This window comes from Poecilia reticulata, linkage group LG23 (assembly GCF_000633615.1).
Source record: "Poecilia reticulata strain Guanapo linkage group LG23, Guppy_female_1.0+MT, whole genome shotgun sequence".
Lineage (NCBI taxonomy): Eukaryota > Metazoa > Chordata > Actinopteri > Cyprinodontiformes > Poeciliidae > Poecilia > Poecilia reticulata.
This window is the reverse complement of record NC_024353.1, coordinates 1,848,486-1,869,189: the sequence shown is the minus strand read 5'-3', so window position 1 is coordinate 1,869,189 and position 20,704 is coordinate 1,848,486. Positions and strand designations below refer to the sequence as shown.

The window sequence follows — 20,704 nt, the reverse complement described above, 5'->3', positions numbered from 1 at the left end:
TTGGCAGCTTGGCACAAAAAATAAAAGTCTGTGTGGGTCAACCTCATCAATGCGCACCCAGTGTCTCTTTCATACATATATATGTGCATATGCAGGTTGTAGGCACATATATACAGTAGATATACATGTACAGTATGCATAGTTACATATACTTGGTTCTATGGGAGCAGTTGTTGTTGTCAAGAGGCTATAAAAAAAACCAAAACATCAGAGCAGCAGGCTTAAGAAGATCCAACAGCAATTGGGAACCTACCGCCAGTGACCATCCCGAACAGTCATCAGACACAACACAGATAAGGAGGACATAGAAGGAAGAAACACAAATTAAAACAACCACACACAGGAGTTAACACACTAGAGTCTGGGCACACCAGGAGAAATGACTGCTTGCCTCTAAAGAAGCAGATTCAAAGAGCTCAGAGATGCGGTCTTTAAAAAAAAAAAAAAAGAGTTTACATCTCTTTATTGTAAATAAGTTTAAATATAAATTCTTGGTTGTGGAAAGGCAGAGTGGATATCAGGAAAACAGTCGATGAGCTATGAAATAACAGCTTCCACGCTTTTTACTCAACCATTGCATCGGGACACTTCCTCACAATCTGCAGTATTTCTTTCTTTAGATTGGAGATTTCTGCACATCTACCACCAGTTTCAACCTTACTGAACAACAAGTGAGCAGGTCCACATATGACAAAAAAAGAAGCAATCACTGCAGGAGATGACAGAGATTTAAATCAAGTCATCAAAGTAACCAAAACTTTAATGTTTTATCTGTATTCAGGGAATTGTTAAGTTAATTTGGGTGGAATAATTAAGAAGTGAATTCACACAAAATAAAGCATTTGATTATTAAATTCACTATTTCTAGTGCAACTTTGTCATCATGTGCAAAAGAAAACAAGCACAAAATAATGCCAAACAGAAGCAAAAACAACATATTTCAAGAGAAATACCTTCAACTTCTTGCATGTGGTCACATGAACAAGCTTTAGCATAATCTTAGCCTCAAAAGATTCAGAGTTAATAATTTATAAGAGATTAAAGTGGATTAAAGTCTGTACCTCGGTTTTGGTCCCGTCCATGACGTCCTTCATGTTGATGGCATTTTTGCCCTTGTCTTTGCCCTTCTTTTTGTTTTTCTTTTTGAAAATCCACTTTTTGCAGACGCAAAAGCAGCAAGCTAACGCCAGAATGATGGCCACGAAAGCAATCGAGACGATGGCCCATGACGGCACTGAGGAAAAACAGACAAAAAAAATGAGCTTGGGTTAGACGTTGCACATGAAGGGACGTTTTTGAAAAGTGGTGATTACACACACAAAGAGGTGAGATAAAAGCAGGAAATTGTGTGGAGCTTCACTTTAGCTCTCGCCTGGGCCCATCAAGAAGTGGCAGACTCCAAGCGATGGGGAGAAAACCTGACCGAACACCTTCAGCCAATTTAGTGGAAGTAACAGATGTTGGCATTTTCCACTTGCCATTTAAACAAAAGACTCCGAGTCAAGCTGACACTTTCATGGCAATCAGCGTCAGCACAGAGTGCACAGGGAGTCAAGGTGGTGGGGATTTTGTGGGTGTGTCTGATGGGCATTAATTCAGGTGTGACCATGACAATCCAATGATGGACTCAACCTGGACGGGTTGAAATGGGGTTTTCTTTCTCTCTGACACCTGCTACATCCTCTGCTATATACTGAGTTCTTGTCTGTGGAGTGTTGAAAACTTTTGAACTAGATTTCAGTTTCTTATCCCCTTTTTGCTTTTTTGTCACACCTAAATGTTAATTTAATTAATTAAAATCACAGAGAGACAACCACACTAAACACAAAAAGCAGTTTAGTTTCTATATGAAGCAAATAAAGTTATCCAAAGCACCTCACTCTTGTGTGAAAAAGTAAAAAAGTGATTATGAATTGACATTTTTTGCACAGATGAGTTATTGTAGGCCTAATTACTGCTACACCTGCAGAATCAAGGAAACTATTAGACTATTGGTGAAGGGAGGTTTGTAGAGCTTTAGGATTTCAGAAATATGGGGAAAACATGGAACAAGAGCTCACAAAAATTACTCCAAGAATGCACTGAAGAGAACCAGGAAGTTGCAAAAGATCTCAGTAATTGAAGTTGGGACGTAAATCAGATGGAAATCAACAAATTATTCTCAGAAAAATATAAAACCCATCCAACATGGCTGATTTAAAACAATTCTGCAAAGAAGAGTGGATCAAATTTCCTCCATAAATAAGTTATCAGAGCCTTGATGTCACTTGTTGCTGCTAATGAGTGTCTCAAGTAAGTATTAAGTTTAGGAAGCAAATAATTATTCAAAAGAGAAAAGACAATTATTGTCTTTTTTTTCTTAATCTTCACAAACCAATATAAATCACAATAAAGTGAATCTGAGAAAACATTTTCATTTGCTAGTTTTATGTTAGAAAAAATACAATCCAATGCATGAACAGCGAAAAAAACTTCTAAAGGTTAAAATCTGGTCTGAAACCTTCCTTAGCATTCCTGGATTTCACCAAAAATATGAAATCGAAACAAAAAATACACCACTGGCTGGCATATTTAAATACCTTTATAAAAAGAACATTTAAAATTAACATCACCTACTCATTTATATTCATGTCTTTTCATTACTAACTTGAACTATTATTTTTTAATTAAATTTTTTTAATGTTAAATCTTTAAAAACAACACATTCAATGTTGCCTGAATGCTTTTCTGCTCTGAAAAAGGTTAATTCGCTGTTTGTTCCCTCTAGCATATGCTGTTATCCTCTTTCCTGGCCTTGACTGGAAAAACTGGGACAAGCAGCAGTCAGCCTCCTGTCACATAGGAACTGTCAGAGCCGCAGCTCAACCAACACAATGACAGCCAGCTGCAAACACAGTGACACCTATCTGTGCTGCAGTCAGCCATCAGCCTGAGCTTCCTGCTTCCTGTTGACCCATAGGAACACCATGTCTCCATCACAATAACGTGAGGGCTGGAGGAAAATCGGGAGGCTGAAAATAGTAGGAGACCTCACGAGATGACTTCTTCCAGCAGTCAAGGTCATCCAACAAACATCAAAACGCCTAGAAAAACGAAGGTATTCACACCCCAATATAGTGCACACCTCATTACAAGCTGCACCTACAATTTAGAAAACAAACAAACTGGAAACGTACATATATAAGTCGCACCGGGCAATAAGCGGCTGACATCTCCGCCACGCCGAACCATGGATTCGCTCACGCCGAGCTTACGTGCAGCGGCTATCGATCTGTACTGCCAGATCTTCCAGTGATTCACTTCCTGCTAAAGCGCCCTCTGGTGGTTGCAGAAAAATCCACAGAAAAGCCTCACCGGGCTGCAAGCTGCATGGTTCAAAGCGTGGAAAAAAAGTAGCAGCTTATAGAACTAAAAACACGGTAACTACTTTTTTTAAGTAGGGTTTTGTCCTGTAACCGGTGGGTTGTCGGTTCAATCTCCTGCTCCATTTGCTTTAGTTGCTGAGAGTAAAATGGAGTGAAATATAAATCCACATTCATTAAAAGTCGAGTGAAACACAGTTTATTATTTAAAAACCCAATAATATACCTGGAAGTTTATGTTTAGATCGTGGCAAAAAGTGGAAACACTTAAAAGGTAAATACTTTTATAATATGCTGTATGAGAAGTAAAAAACAATATGAAGCAAATATCTACTAAAAAACTTAAACTGGCTGGTATTTTTTAAGGAATACAGTCATTGTGATAAATAAAACAGAACAAGCTGATATATTTCCTTTGAGAGAAATAAATCAACACTAACAAAACCCATATGAAACTCAACACAATTCATATCTCAGAAAATAATCCAAACATCCCCATAAACTCAACATGCCAATTGAAAACACGAACCCGGTTAAGCTCCAGTCCTCTGAAGACTATCTTGTAAAAACCCCAGAAGTTTCCATCAGAACAGAAAGAAAATCTTTTAAATTACAGCAGTTCACTCTGCGGCTGTGCTGACTAGCCGTCAGTTGTGGTTCTTTTGCTGAGGCAAAAAGAAAGAAGACAAATCGATTCCCTGTTGACAAAATCAATAAGCACTCTCCTCCAAGGAAAAACAGTGAGTGATGCTCTGAAATAACTTTAGGATCTACAGCTCCGGCCTTGCCTCGGAGCGCCACGGTAATGGAGGTGACACTGGATAGGCCTCGTTCGCAATCAGCCTCCTAAAACTTTATTTGGATCAAACTGCAGCTCAGGCTCCTTTCATAATGTCCGATTTATGCCCTTGATACAGGAATTTATATTGGGGATATTTATCTTCTTATTACAACAAACAATAGATTTTATATGCATGAATATATGTTTTCATCTCTACTTGTAGCGTCAATGTTTAATAAGATTCAAGATCCATATCTTATCTTGAAGTCAATGCAAACAAGGTTTTTAAGCGAAGTGTCACAGATGTGACAGGTCTTGAGTTGCTCTGAAAAAGCAATCAGCTTTCTTTGGAAACTAGAATAGTGATTTTTATCCCCCCTCCCTCCAAATGAAAGCATTCATTAACAGGAATCTCATAAATACTTATGTCACTCTGCTGGAATCTTTCATCAACGCTCAAAGAGCCTGATGGAATGCCATTTAAACTGAAACCCATGCAAAAACTCCCCGACTTTATCTCATTCATCCAGCCCACGTCTTCCAGTGAAAGGCACTTCTGTGTTCCTTAATTAAAGGAACCTGAGTCCCAGAAAGCAATAAAAGCATTCCCTAATTAACTACATTGTCTGAGTGTCTTTTCTCAGGAGAGAAATGGAGCGAGAACGTAAAAAAGGGGGTGAGCGGGAACTCTAACTCCCAACACTTATCTCTTGTTCCACCGACGTGGCATGGAAAATAGTTTCTCTGATGAGCTGGACATGCATGGTGGAGTCCAAGTCTGCTGTCCCTTGGGGCTCAAGACACTTTTTGGGTTATAAAATAGTGAAAGAAGAAAACTCCAACTATCTACAGATGTCTTCATATAAGTCAATGTGAAAAATTCCTTTGTAGTTTCTTTGCATTTTGTTTTCGTTCATTGAACATTTCCAAATAAATGAGTTGCTTTGTGTGATTTACTGTGGGGGGTTTGTTTTGATATATTACTTACAACCCAACTATTTTGACATCACTTAAAGGAAAAATGTATGAAAACTGCATATAGAACAAGTTTTCTATCACCTATTTTCAAGTCCAGACAATCTTGTGCCCAAATAAAGCACGTAAAAATTATATTGCAGAAATTACGCACTGATCAGGGTCACTTTTAACAAAGTCTAAAAGTATAAAGAAATTAGAAGAAATCAGCTTCATACTTTCATTACATTCTTAGTGCAAAAGAAATGCTATAAATTATTTTCTGCCCTTAAAAATTACAATGCAATGAAGTACATTTAAGTAATGCCATTAAACAGTTTTTAAATGTGTGCATGAAGTTTATTTGAGGAGGACACTGTTAGCTTCGGTTGTTACCGTGACAACAGAACTGGGTTTGGCTGTTGCTGGCTAGTTATCAGAGGCGAAACACCATTACCTTCAAATGTCAGCTTTCACTCAGGGACAGTTTTGGTCTCTTAAGGTGGTGTGGGCGGTTCTATAGAGACTTTATTCAGACTGTGAAAAAGAAATAGTGACTCATGTATAGTATTGAGCTGTTTTCTGAGGAAACATGGATGAAAACATCCACTTACTACGTGTATATTGTCTCACGTAGTAAGTTTTCTTGATTACTTGAATTATTTCAGTGTGAAAGAGTACATTTCACACATGCTCTGTGTAAAACTTTGTGAATATTTTGCGTTATTTCATGTGTTTTGTAATCTTTACAAGCTGTATTGGATCTGTCTGCTCTGTCTCAATGTAACCACATTCTTATTCATCCTCTGACTTGTAATCCTGAGCACTTTACATCAGAAGGAGAGGTTCATGCTGGACACATTAACAAGTGTCTGGGTATGTTTGTGTGTTTATTAATGTGCTATATTGCATCTGGGTTATATCCACTTTGCAGAGCGCACTAATTCAGTGTGACAGGACTTTGTTGGTCAATTAACCTTCACATTATATCTTGTTATGCCTATGAGATCAACACTCTGCTCATGGCTTTACCCCACTGTGGTTTGGCTAAGCTGACAATATTGCAGCAGCAGAATCAGCAATGAGGGCTGAAAGCAGATGGTAATGAGATTTTACTCTGTAAATCTTATGTTTACACCAAACACTGAGCTTCAGTGAAGTACCATGAACTAGTTTTAATTCCCGTTTGGATGAAAAAAGTTACTTTTCTGGTTGCAACATGACCGTCCTCATGAAAATCGAGGTGTACAGTCAGAGTGCAGAGGTCACTGTGTGGACCGTGTTAGGCTACTCCTGCTTCCACCAATCCATGAGGGTTTCACCGCTTTACATTTGTTCCTAAGATGACGTAGACGATGAGGCCCGCCACCAGCAGGCCGGAAGACCCAACGGGTCCTGCTGATCCGCCGCCACAATCCTCTTTAATAAACCCTGCTGTCTGTCGACTGGGAGTAGCCACAGTGTTAAATCAGTCCAGACACTTTCAAACACAAACATAACTTTGTGCTGGGATTTTTTTTTTAGCTCTGCAGGATAATATTTTTCTCCTCTAACAGATTTATTGTTTTATATTTTCAACTGGGGAAAGATTTTCTCTTTATGTAGCATTTATTCTCCCAGTACTCTCTGTTATTTTGGAGAAATGGTTTGTATGTTTGTAGTTATAACTCAAACAGTTTGCGTTTATTGATTAATTCTCATCTGCAATGGATTTTCTGAAATAAGAAGTTTAGCAATCTGGTTTTCTTAGCAGCAGCAGCTGCTGTGTTTCAGTGAGCAGTAACGGCATGTTTTAGTGTGATTACAGCTGGACTTCAGCTCTGGCTGTCAAAGTGTTTATACTTATGGAGAAGCAGAAAAATCTCAGCATTAAATAATTGATAACAGAGCAAGTTGTTGCAGGATACTAAATTTTAACAGCTGAAACAAGTAAAGTCTTCAGCTAATTTTCAATTTTGTTTATTTTACCATGTTTATGAAAAGGATTTATGCTTGTTGCTTATTTTACAAATCATTTTAGTGATTTAGTGTAGTTTCTTTGCTTTTTTTTTGTTTACAGAAACATTGCAAATTCAGATGCATAACTGTCATCAATTTGTCTATTTTTTAATCTGTTCTGTTTTTCAGGTAGAGCAATATACATCATACAACTTCAGTGAAGTTGCTGCACAAATTTGAATTCATAATTTTTAAAAAAGAAAATCAAAAATTAATGACCAGCTCCAATAGAGAATATATTTGTAACCGCTGCCAGAAGTAGGAGCGTCTCACCAACTGTCAAATGGAAAAAAAGTAATTTTGTCATGATTTATATAGGTTTAGTTTTTGCTGTGCAGGAGGCAATGGCTGACAAAAATCCCCGGCTCAGAAGCATGATGACTGACAGAAATTGAGCAGCGAGTTAGGCCTCTGTGACAGCTTCATGCCACCACACATTCAAAGCCTGTGGAGCTTAAATTGGGTTATAAGCCTGAAAGAAGATCTTCTGCAGCTGCGGTGGAAAGGCGGTGCTGAGCATGCAGCTTCACCTCTCGCATTTTCTTGTTAAATTTGCTGCATGACTTTCCCCCAAACCCCATCGATATTCCACAAGGTAAACAAGCCTTTTGGGCATTCATCATCCGCTTGGCAGCACTGCAGAGCAAAGTCCCCTGCTTTTGATAGAGGGGATGAGGTGATAGAAAACAGTAATAGGTATGACCCAGCAGTGACAACCTGCATGATGGTCAGTAGGGTTTTTTTTTGGATGATTTTAGAAAACTTTTTCTGCCAGAGGTGTGGTAAAGATAAAAAATGATAGAAAATAAAATAAATTGAAAACTCAACCTGCCACCAAGAGGGACGTGAAAAATATGGATTTGTGGGGACTGTCTTTAGACTTTTATTGTTAAGCCAGAGGGGAGATCAAACTCGTCAGGTCTTGGTTGTAAATCCTCTGAAATCAAATATCCTCAAAGATATTCAAACATGTTTCTATTTTAAATGAATGCCCACAGCTGAAGCTCTTCAGCTGCAGCCAGGAGAGTTTTTTTGAATATAAATAATGGATTTTATTTAAGCTAAATCACTTCCTAGCGTGTATAAAGATTACTGTGTATGAAACTCTGCAATGGTGACATTTGTGGCGTTGGGGAAAAGAAGGAAGTGATTTTGTGGGATGATATTACTTACACACAAACCTGTTGTTAGATACAATTATAATTTAGGATATTGATGGAAACAAAACCTTCAGACCTCCGTGGAGAAATTTGTTCTGATAGGCAAAGAACGTCACACACTCAAACAGATGAGGATGTGTTTTGTCAGGAGATTTGAACATGAAAGTGCAGACGTTAATATTTAAGAAAGATGTAAAAATAAATGTATTCATTTGAACACAATCATGAGTTGGAGATACATTTTTGAGAACTTTGAACTGAATAATCCTGTTTTGCTTTGACGCAATGAACTAGAAGACTTGATTTAAAGGAGCTCTACTCAGAGCTGTATTTATGTTTTTAACTGTGTTTTGGCTGCTAATTTGCCACCTGATGGTGCAGAGTTGTTAGAACGGCGATAAGGGCAAAAAGTCTGCAACGCTCAGCATCCAAGAGCAGCAAAGGGCAGGAAGTCTGAGCAGGTAGACGGACACCAGGCCCCCCCACAGAGCAGCCATATGCGCAGCACAGAGGTAGTTCGGCACAGAAGCATCAGCCCTCCGGCCACAGAGACACTGAGATGCGCTGCATCAAAATCTTGACCCAAACGTACCGGCACCTCGACCCAAAGCAAGTCAGGCACTCGAGCAAACCTGCTAATCGCTAGTGAGTTTGCAACAGTGATTTTTAAAAACATTTATCTTTCCAGAATTACTGAATTAATATAAAAGGTTGGATTTATTTTTTTTAGAACTGTAAGATTTTCTATTCTGCTTTTGCACCAAAATAAACATGAACAATAAAAATTACTTTTTACCTTTTTATCAAGTATAAACTGAGATATTCAGTGAAGAAAACTTTTTTTCCCCCTATTGTTTCCTAAGAAACAGCTGAACAGAAGATGAGAAATTCATGATTTTTCAGCGTTCGATTGTTTGACGTTTTCGTCAAAGGTCAAGTCAGACCTTGACTGCTTATTGAGCTCTGCAAACAAAAAGTAACACGCATCTACGGCTGAATCATCCCTGACTCATGGGGTATACAATCAGGATCACATTGAAAGGTTTCAGAAAAACAGCTTTAAAATCACCAGGAGTCAAATTACACACGTTTTGCATCTGTGAAACCATTTGAAAGCAGAGTCAGTGACTCAGACCCTTTTCAGAAACTTCTGTGGAGAATGAAGAGAGATTTTTACAAGATTCTCAATGATTTGCTGTTTGAATGACAGAGCCTGGAGAAAATCTGTCTTGGAGAGTCATAGGTACGACTGAACGTCAGTAAAGATACTGCTTAAAAACATCTGCTTTATTCATCAACAGTTTTAAGAAAAGAAAGCAAAGAGTTTGCATATCAGCAAGTTAGCTGCTTAAATGATAAGCTCTAATGTGGAAAAATACAAGGGATATCCCCACTATCATTTATTAACCCTTTCATGCATGAATTATGATCCTTTGTGTCAGGATTTTTTTAAATTTTTTTTTCTTAAACCATAAAAAAGGTAGGGAAAAAATTCTGTAAATTATTTTAAAATGTTATAACTTTTAGGTGATCAATTGTAATTTTCTCCAAATACAAAGTTATTTGAAAAATACATCAGCAGTATTGCTCTTTAGGGGATTTATCTGAGGTCACAATATTTTTTTTACCTGCAAGAGTCGTCTACAGTAGAAGGAGGGACAGGGTCGGTCTCCATGCTTTTTTGTCTGTCGGCCATATTGGAGTTAACAAAAATAATTTCTTGCATTTGCAGCTGATGGCCAGTAGTTGATAGTATATTTTATGATGCATTAGTTTCCACTTCAGTGGTCTGCGTGCATTTATAACATAAAAATTCAGAAGGAGCTCAAGAAAATGGCTTTTAGAAAGCTGTTCACTGTAGTGACCACTATACATGAAAGGGTTAAAAAACTACGATCACATGATGGAAGTTCAACAAAGGAACAACACTGAAGCAGGTCAGTGTGAGGTTTAGGAAGGACTGTGATAGCCTGATAAAGTCAGACAGAAAACTCAGTTCTGGTAGTTTTTGCTGCCAAAAGTGATTTTACTTTTCAGGAATCTTTTTGACGTGGTGGTAAAGACCCAACAAAGAACATGCATGAGTTAATAAAGGTAAAAAAAAACTCACATGGGATTTTGTTCAGCTCGTTCATGAACTTGTTCTTCAGCTTGGAGAAGGCTTCATCCTTCTCCCCTGTACCCGGTCCGGCCATGCTGGTGGTGTTAGAGCCAGCTGTTGAGGAGGAGGCAGTGGTGAGCGAAGGGGCCGCAGCCGCCAGCGCTTCCCTTCGACTCTCATTCATGGTGGCGATGCTGGGCAGCCGGGCAGTAGCTGCAGAAGGAAAATAAATACAGTTCGGGTGGATGAGATTGGATTCTTTGAGTTCCTCAGTCTCTGTGACAGATGCATGTCGGAGGCAGGGAGCCTGCCTCGTCAGATGACGGAGCTGACGCAGAATGTGTGAGCAGCTGTAGGCTCAGCATTAGTAAACATCAGCTGGAGTTCACAGAAAACTGGCCAGCTCTCTAAAATCAGAATAAAGCTCTTCACTCAATGTTAAAATTCAATCTTAAGATCACAAAGTAGCCATAAAATAATGATGAAGTGCAACTCTTCATCTGGTTTAATTATGATCCTGCGCTCCCAGTAGTGACATTTGTTATGTCGCAGCACACAACACAAAGCTCTTCACACACACCAGGTGTGTTTACTTTACTGTAAGGTCTGGTTGCAGAGGAAGCAGAGTGACTCATATGTTGTCCACTGCTCTTTGTGCAGAGGCACTCATGCGGTGCCACATGTGGTCTGCTGCTTAACGTTCATTGTTTACCAGATAAATCATCTCCAAGCATGTCATCACAACGGGATGCCCCGTCTGTATGGGGTTTCTACGTCGTCTCAGTTCTGCTCCAAGGCAACAGAGCATGACTTTGATACTACAGTTTGACCAAAAAATCACATTACTTCCACTACAAACTTGATTTCAATAGCTACATAACACTAATATCAGAAATATCCATCCATCCATCCATCTTCTTTACACCCTTGTCCCTTAAGGGGGTCGGGAGGGTTGGTGGTGCCCATCTCCAGCTAACGTTCCGGGCAAGAGGCGGGATCACCCTGGACAGGTCGCCAGTCTGTTGCAGGGCAACACAGAGACACACAGGACACACAACCATGCACACACACACTCACACACAAGCACTCACACCTAGGGACAATTTGGAAACCGGAGTACCCAGAGAAAACCCACGCATGCACAGGGAGAACATGCAAACTCCATGCAGAAAGACTGGGGCCGGGAATCGAACCCAGAACCTTCTTGCTGCAAGGCAACAGCTCTACCAACTGAGCCACTGTGCAGCCCTCTAATATCAGAAGTATTTAACCAAAATTCAGCACTTAATGCTGCTTTAACTGACTACACTGAGCACTCGTTAGCAAATCAAGCAACCAAACAATCAAGGCTTCATGGGCTACATCAGGTTGGTTGTAATTGCAAGTTAAAATATGGCAATTTTTTAAGAGAAATGGGTGAGAAAACTTTGGCAACATTCAACCTTACAACATGACAGCAATCTCAAAAAACATATTTTTTATCCAACAATAAGTCTTGGAAGATTCTAGACTGGCCATCGAAGTCACACTACCCGACCTGAAAACGCCACTGCCATGAGGAAGGGGCTACAATTTTCCATTATGTTGCATAAAGCTTATTCAGGCTATTACATATGTTTGCAGCAGGTCATAGCAACAAAAAGATGCTCTACTGAGTGCAAAAGGGATGTTATAAATGTTGAAACTAGTCAACATTACAAATATATTTCATGTTTATTTCACTTGTAGCTTTAGGTAATAACATTTTATAATAATTCCCAGTGTTTTTTAACTAAATATGTGGAAGTCAGCGGTTCACCATTTTTCTGTTGTAAACATGTCTTCATTCAGACCCAACATATGTCTACTTTAAAAAAAATAAAATGAGTAGAGAAAATTAAAAATGGCTTAAAATTTGTGCATCTTACAACGGATGCATTTACTTCCCAGATAAAATGTTTTAATGTGTTTAAGTGAAATTCAATAATTACACAAAGCAGCTACATGCTGCAGCAGATAGGAACTATTTGTGTGCCGTTGGTGCACAGGTTGTAATTTGCTCTGTCACCATAGCAATTCAAGAGGATAATGGCGTGCTAAAGAAAACCAGTACACAGTGAAGATTGATGGCCTAATTTTCCTTCCTTCCCACAGTTGGTGCTCACTGAACTCATATTTCCCCATTTATTTCATTGTTAACACACCCAGGCATAACACTGGATGTGACTCTAAGATCCACTGAAAGTAACTTGAAAGTCTAAATGTAACCTCGAAAATTGACGCATTATATTTATTTTTGTGCTTCAGAGTGGAGAACAAGATGCCAGCATAATACTCCCCAACAGAAACCATGATATAAAGAAACGGGTCAGAGTTGATGTGGAAAGTTTCTTTCATTTAATAAATTGAGGTTTTAAAACGTCAGTGAAGCAGATTGGATACCAAAGAGATGACAACATGGATTTATTTCCTACACTTTCTAACCCCACTGGCAGCACTTTAAGCTAATTTATTCTGAATATCAAGGGATGTTCAAACTAATTTGAGTTAATTTGAACTAAGCCGAGTCACTGGTTATGCAGAAAAGCAATGACATTTTAAAATAAATCCTTAATATTTGAGGATTAATTTACTTTAAATTTTGTCATATAAAGATCAGTGTTATTGCTCATGTGATTCAGGTAGAACTTCTGTTATGTTATTAGAAATAATTGTAATTTTGCTTACTAGTGTCTCAGCTAATTAGCTAAATGTCATTGCCAGCAGATGTTATATCTGAAAAATGACATTATTCTGCAAAGATATGGACTTGCCTGCAAGAGTAATTTTTGCCAAAAAGCAGCTAAATTGTTTTTTTAAAATTATTTTAAATAAATAAATAAAATGTTTGGTTTGAAAAAAGCTAATGTTCCTGCATAAACCATGCCTTTTATGAAAGACAGATGTCAAACTGACCCAGTATTGATCCAAATAAATGTTAAGCTTGGAAGATTGTCGGGACATTCTGACTGAAAAGGAAAACATTTTTGACAACAAATCGACTTTTTTGGACTGGATTGTAACCAACATAAATGTATAGAAGAAATTAACTCTGCATTTCCTTGACCAGTGACAAATTGTGAACTAATAATTTTCAAGCACAAATGCACAGTCTGTGAATTAAAATAGGGAAATTACATCAAAATAATGTATTTTCACGTATTTTCACTAATGATCAACTGCATTGACTCTAAATATCGTTTGCTATAACTTATATCAGTTGAGGGATCATTTTAGGTATTTAAATAAAGAGTAAGACTAAGTACTGAAGGTCTTATCTTCCTACCTGCAGTTGGTTAAAATATTTCATTGATTTCTTTCTTTCTTTTTCATTCATGGTTAAAGAAGAAAGTCCTTGGAACAGAACTGTTTTCTAAGGGTTTTTAGTTGCACTTCTGCAGAAATGCCACTTAAAATATACACAATTTAAGTCTCTACACATCTGTTTGCTGCAGAGATAAACATATTTCAGCAGGCATGAAAAACAAAGAATTGTTTTTCTCTTAATTTTAGTCACATAATTTGTTTACATCAGCCTTTTATTATCCATGAAAACACAACATTTATTGAGCGAAACAGGTTTGCTTTCGTTCTAGTTTCACGACCACTGCTGCTCTTTCACAACTCAGAGAAACTTTCATGTCCCGACAGTCTCCAGCTGTGATATTATCACTAAACTAACACTTCTTTCACAGCATCTTTCACCATCATCAACAGAGACGTTTTAAGACAAGGGTGTTGAGAAAATGTAAAAAAGAAGCAACGAATAAAACAGCCTGTGATCAAACAACAAGATGATGCATCAGAAGTGATTTAGGTTTGAAAAAGGAGCTTTAAGAAACCTTTTCTTCTTCTCTCATGGTTGCATGAACACCTACGCATGTACCTGTTAGCTCAGCCGCCCTTTGAATGCTGCAAGGTTAGTGTGGGGGCCGAATCATTCTGCAGTGACAGAGATACTTCAATATGGGGCGAGGACTTTAAGGGAGCACAATGATGCTCTGCAGAGTGCATGTGGGAGGCTTCTTGTGTGGAAAAAAGAATTGATCATCCCCTCTGCGCGAGTGTAAACATGAAGCACTATTTTAAGTTATTTTCTGAATTAATTCTGCACAACATAAAAAAATAAATAAGAGTATTTATGTAAATTAGTCTATTCCAGTGAATTAGACATACAAAATGAAGCAAGCATCTACATTAAAGGACATTACATTACTTTAACTGAATGCTAAACTGTGCATGGAGGACCACCCATTGAGTCTGTTGTGCTTCTCGCTGCAGACCTCAGATTACTGACAAAAATTGAAACAATAATTCAGCTCACATTTGTGCCTTAATGACTACTTGGCCAGTCAAGCATAAGATGACAACTTCCATGTTATCTTCATTGTCTGCAGTGGCAGAACGCAGGCAGTCCACTTGAAACCCAGTGTCATTTACTGCTGGAGTGGATTGAGGCTTATTTATCTTCATGGAAGACCAGAGTGTTGACCTTTTTCCCTCTCGTAGGGCTGCCTTCGCAGGATAATCACGCTGTGTAATGCGACTCAATATTTACCCTGTCACTATCACGTCCCCGCCACTTAAAATAATGCTTTCACTCTAGTTTTAAAGGTTTCATTTCATTTAGGTGTTTTTTTAAACCGAGTCACTCACACAATGTGATTCAAGCCCAAATGAAACAAATCTGAAATGTGTGGACTGTATTTATTTTCTTGTAAAATCCCTAGCTGAATCTGTTCTGCGAAATTTTCAGTGCTACATTAGACAACATTAATCAACAAATAGCACCGTGAAGAGCAAAAACTAAGCGGAGAAGATAAAGGTGGGGTTAGGTAAAAACATTTTTTGTCACCTTCGCACATTTTAAGAGTACAAATCTGAAAATAGCAAGAATGTGGCATAACCGTATATCACCTAAACTGACATACTAGCATTAATCTGACAAGACAAGCAGAAGAAAAACTAATGACAAAAAAAAGCAGCCACAGGATCCATGGTGACTCTGGATGAGCTGCAGAGATGCACAGCTCAAGTATTTCAATTTAGTTTATTTATTTAGCAATAATTCACAACAAGTCCACAGAGAAATTAATAAGAAGTCCCATTTAGTTTGTCATAAACGAGGAACCCAACGTACATGTGGAAAAAGGTGGTTCAAAGCGAGTTTTTTGACATACAAGCAAAACGCTTTACAATGGACAACTAATCGCACGTTAACCTGAACACATCATTCTAAAGACGGTGGTGGCAGTATCATGCTGTGGGTCAAACCTGATTAGAAAATAAATGGAGATAAATACAGGGCAATCCTGGAAGAAAAACTGTTCAAAGGCTGGGGCAGAGGCTCGTCTTCCAGAAGCATAAATACAACCAGAGTTACAATAGATTGGTACATTCAGGTGCTAGAGAGGGCCTAGTCAAAGTCCAGATAAAAATCCAATGGAGAATTTGACAGTAGACCAGCAATGTTCACAGATCTTCATCCAATCTGAGTAAGGCTTTAGCTTGTTCCTTTTCCAAAGAAGAAAATCACTAACAAAAAGGAAATTTCAGTAAATATTACAAGCTGACAATATAATTTCTGCACTAATTAGAAAACTATGAATACTTTGCCATCTACTTCACAATTATTTTTGCTGCTTTGCCAAAGTTTGTGGTTAAAATAAGAATAAAAAAACATATTACAAGACAAGAGCATCAGCTGATCTAACCCAGTCGACGATTGCCGTCATTCTGGTTTTGCTTCACTGCAGGATGCGACACGCTGCTGCTTCCAGCTTCCTTTTTTCTGCACCAGCCATCTTTTTGGAGGCGTGCCGCTCAGGTGTAAAACCCCAACCCAATTAAAGGGCCGCCAGATGGCCCAGCAGGTCCCCTATCGCAGAGGAAAAGCTGGCACACAGCTCCCTCCCATCACCTCTCTCTTCCCTTCACAAACTGGGTCAGCTTGCTCGCTCTCCTCCTCTCCCTCCATCATTCGTTCCATCTCCTTCATCATCCTTTCATGTTTTTTTCCCCCTACCAGCTCCCTGGTTTCCCGCACCAACAGATTCCCATCTCACCAGTGTGGATCAGAACATCATCATTTTGATAATGGAGCACATAATGGAATAAATCAAGAGCAAATGATGTGATTAAAATAATTTTTTTAGCTCACGTTTTGAGCCACGTAGAGTTTTCTGCTTTCCGACGGGTTCAGCTCCCAGTGGGGTTTTACACCTCATGATTTTGGAGAAGAATAGAGCAGGTCTTAATTTTGTTCAACACAATATGATCACAAGTGTGTGTGGTTTGCAAACAAAGGCTCTGCTTTGTTTAATTTCAGTGGTATTCATCTAATTAAAGCCATTTGAAACAACCTCGTGAAAAATTATCCGCTAAATTTCACTCGGTTATTTAGTACCAACATAATACAGTCCAACCTGGTTCAGTGGAGATATGGAGCCAAAACAAGTTAGTTTTTTTCTAATTGAGAGGATACAGCGTGTATTTCAAGTGAACACTTTCAGCTGAAGCTGAAAATAGGGATACATAAACAGATTTTAAAGCAATTTCAGACATTAATGTCCTCCAGCCTTTAAGGGTTGCACAGTTTGAACCACAAAAACATAAAATCTGCTCACTGAATTAGCTTTAGAAGTTTATTGTGTTGCCTTCTGAAGCTTAAGAGGATAAAAAACAAAAACAACTTCCACCAGTCACTATATGACACCATTAAAGATATTTAGTACTGCAAAATTATCTGTCACTTATTAACATTAGATAACCTTTAGATAGCCATTGAATATCCATTCCTGCCACCATTTGTGGACCCATTTTGAATGTGTTAGATCTTTTTAACAGGACTCACAATGCATTTAGAAGAAAAGCCTGCAGTATTACAGACTCTCCACTATTTTTAGCAGTGGAAATGAACTTCTTTTTCCACATTATCAACCTTAGTTTCATGTCAGACTTGCAGAATTTGTTTTTTAAAAAGCTCAATCTTAGCCAAATTGGATTAAAGCACATTGTTCCAGAAAATGTCTTCATTTTTATTTTAGGTTTGTGATGGTAGGAAAGAAGAAGCATGACCCTTGCATTCATTCTAAACAAACTTATTCACTTGTTAACCTTGAAATGGGTTTTTGTGTTTCATCAGAAAGTCAGGGACGACTAGACACACTATGTAACCTAAAAAGGTGTAAAAGATACTAATTAGTGATATTTATTTCACAGAAATGTCAGAGTTCCATCAAGTTTGCTAAATTCAATAATTTAACTCAAAATATATTCCCATCAGCTCAAATTAAAGCGTGGATTTCTCTAATAATTTCAGTGTGAGAATCTTCCTGCAACAAAAGATACATTTATTGAGACTTTTTACAAATATTTACTGAGAGTTTATCCTTCAGATAACATTTATGTAGTGTTACTTAGTAGGGGTTGCACCAATTAGTCGACTAGTCGAATCTTTTCTCTGCAATGACTTTTTTCTGGGCCAGTCGACTAGTCGCAATCAGATGACAAAACAGATTTTTCCAAGGAAATGAAAGAAGGTGGGATAGGTGAGTTTGTCAGAAAGCTCAAATTGTATAAAAATGTAAATAATTTAACAAAGAGAAACTGTAAATTACAGCGTAGGCTACCGCAATAGGGGTGTTGTGCGGCGGCGCGGTGGTTAGCGCGGCGCCCCGCAGAGACTTTAGCCCGCGGTAGTCAGGAGTCCAACTCCCGTCCTCCATTCGCTGGGCCCATCATGCCTCTCTCCGCTCTCTGCCCCCTTACAGTCAGATTGCTGTCAAATAAACTAGTGCCAAAAAATCCTTTAAAAAAAACTACCGGAGTAATGTGCGACAGCGCGCCATGATGTCATGTCTTTTTTATCCCTCAACTACACCCCACTGATCAGCGTCACCCTCCGTATTGAAGTTTTTAACCTGGCAGCTTTACGCTCTTATAAGAATATGATTTGACTACATCTGGAAACTAAGTCCAAGCTTCATCCTGAGGGTCTGATAGAGGCGATGTCTGCCGCCGTCTGCATGTCGGTTCAGAGAGCTGCTGAGTCAGCAGAGCTTCCTGCTGCGCATCGGGCGGAGGAGCAGCAGCTGGTTTCGTTGAATTCAACTGTAACCAAACGGGATCCGTTCATAATACGTTTGGTTTGTGATGTTCCAAAAGCACCATGGTGGTCAGTGTGATAATTTGACTCCTATACGAGTAGCTATCCAGAGATCATCAGTATCAGCCGGTGTTTGGAATAAAAAAGTCAGACCCGACTTTGTGCAACGAACTTTTCTCCGCTGCTCACGAAGAATTATCTGTTAATTGCTCTTTTAATTCTGCATAATAGACTTAGTAAAAGCGGGAGAAGGGGAGAGGGTGTCAATATTTACCATGAAAATAGCTGATAAAGCCTCCCAAGTAGTTATGAAGGGTTTTTGCGCTTACGTCACTGTGACGTCACCGCGACTAGTCGACTAGTCGCCTATTATCATGATGTAGTCGACCTTAAAAAATATGTAGTCGTTCAACCCCTATTACTTAGTAATATTTATGATAAACTAAAGAGTGCTTTTATGAAATGAACTCCACCAGTGAAGCATCTCACTCAGTTACAATGGTTGTAAACAAAATGAGCGCCTTTAATTTGAATCTCGAGTCGTTAACTGAATTTTCTTTCAGAACAATTAAAATCTAATGAAGTCGTATTATGTGCCTTCCTGAGCGTAAGTGAGGCCGTGTTGATTATTTAACAGTCAACAGTTGCTTGGAGGTTTTAAACCAGACTTGATTACACTTCAAAAGTGTGGGAGCTCCCATGGTTTTTGCATAATCCTCTGACAGACACTCAGACGGCGCTTTGCAGATTCGGATAAACTAATAATCATTCCAAGGACACTTGCTTGGATCCAAAGGGAGTACTAACAGAGTAATGACAATGAATGACAAATTAAAAATATTAAGCAAATTAGACCTCATGTTGCATGCATAATACAATGATGCATCAAACAGACATCAACAGAATGCTTAACTGGGTTATTAATGTGATTTTTTCATCTATTTATTTGTTCTGTTATTTTGTAATTGGCTAGTTTTAAAGGTTATATGTAATCTCCTAAAATACTGATCGGATGGACAGTAGGGCAAAATGACTTTTTGAACAATGGAGCAAAATATCAGACATATTTCTGGACAATACTTGGGTAAATTTCCACCTTTAGGACATGATTGTATCAGCTCAGCTTTCCTCCAAGTGGCACAACAATAACTACACTTTTTAATTGGGCATTTCAAAAATAAATATGACTTTTTAATCAATTTACTGCATTAAAATTTTAAAAATAAACAGAGAAAAACAGCTCTGTGGCCTGGACAAACTCGTTCCTTTATTTCTCTACGTAAAGAAAAACAGTTGAGATGTCAGAGCTGCTTCGCTTCAACAAGGAAACATCAATTTTATGGCTACGACACATGCCAATATCAAAGCAATTCGTCTGATAAACCACCATGGACTTCAAGGAGAAAAACTCACAACACCTCTGCACTCCAGTTTGAAAGCACTAATCCCAGCAGTCCTTCGTAACTTGAGGAAAATGACAAAGTGACACATTAATTACATCCCGTCAGTTAAGGGTCCACCGAAATCTGCCTGCCGCTCATTTGTTTAAAGACCTCAAGACAGAGTCCTCTCACATGCATGCACACAAGGGGAGTCCTTTCTGTATATAATGTGTGACATAAATGATTGTTAGGTTAGCTGCTTGCAGCGAGCAGAGATAAGAGGAGGCTGAGAAGCCCCTAGGCCACTTCTCCTTGTCCAGTGAAGCCTCTTAACTCACCTGAAGCCAATCTCAGGGGGTAATAGAACTGCAAAAAGTTATTAACCCTGCTTTCCAGCGAGACCAGAACAGCTCTATTAAGTCAAGGCACAAAGATTCCCCCATTTTCAATTACTGTTTCCAAAGCGCTGAGGAAAGTTAGAAAAATCCAGCTTGTAGTCTGTCAGAGAGAACGACTCCAGATCTGAACAGCTCTTATCAGCTGCTCTTGTTCCTCGCACTGCGGAGGTCTGATACTCCACCTGAGCTGTTGCAGGACGTGTTCAGTGACAAACATCACAAGGAGGAACACATTGGCGTAAACAGGGCTGTCAGTATAAAAGCTACTAGAGAGGCTCAACACGTGAAACAGAAGCAGATCCACCATTTAGACGATGACCTGGAGAAATTGCAAGGATTGAAATCCAAGCTTTGACTTTTGTGAAGATATTTTTTCACCACTGCTGAGGAAATTTAAGCTTCTGTCATGAACTGGAAGTATTTTATCAGTAGGAAGTGATTTG

At 38.7% G+C, this 20,704-nt stretch overlaps 1 protein-coding gene across 6 annotated transcripts in view; it reads right to left on the bottom strand.

Moving 5' to 3' along the window:
• syt1a (synaptotagmin Ia) overlaps positions 1–20,704 on the bottom strand; it is a 159,013-nt gene that overhangs the window by 28,270 nt on the left and 110,039 nt on the right. For all 6 annotated transcript variants that reach the window (XM_008400456.2, XM_008400453.2, XM_008400449.2 and 3 more), the window contains 2 exons: positions 10,366–10,569; positions 1,062–1,234 (listed from right to left, as the gene is read on the bottom strand). In XM_008400456.2, coding sequence (XP_008398678.1) covers positions 1,062–1,234; positions 10,366–10,540 — 348 coding nt within the window. In that variant the 5' untranslated portion in view covers positions 10,541–10,569. The remainder of the gene's footprint in view (positions 1–1,061; positions 1,235–10,365; positions 10,570–20,704) is intronic.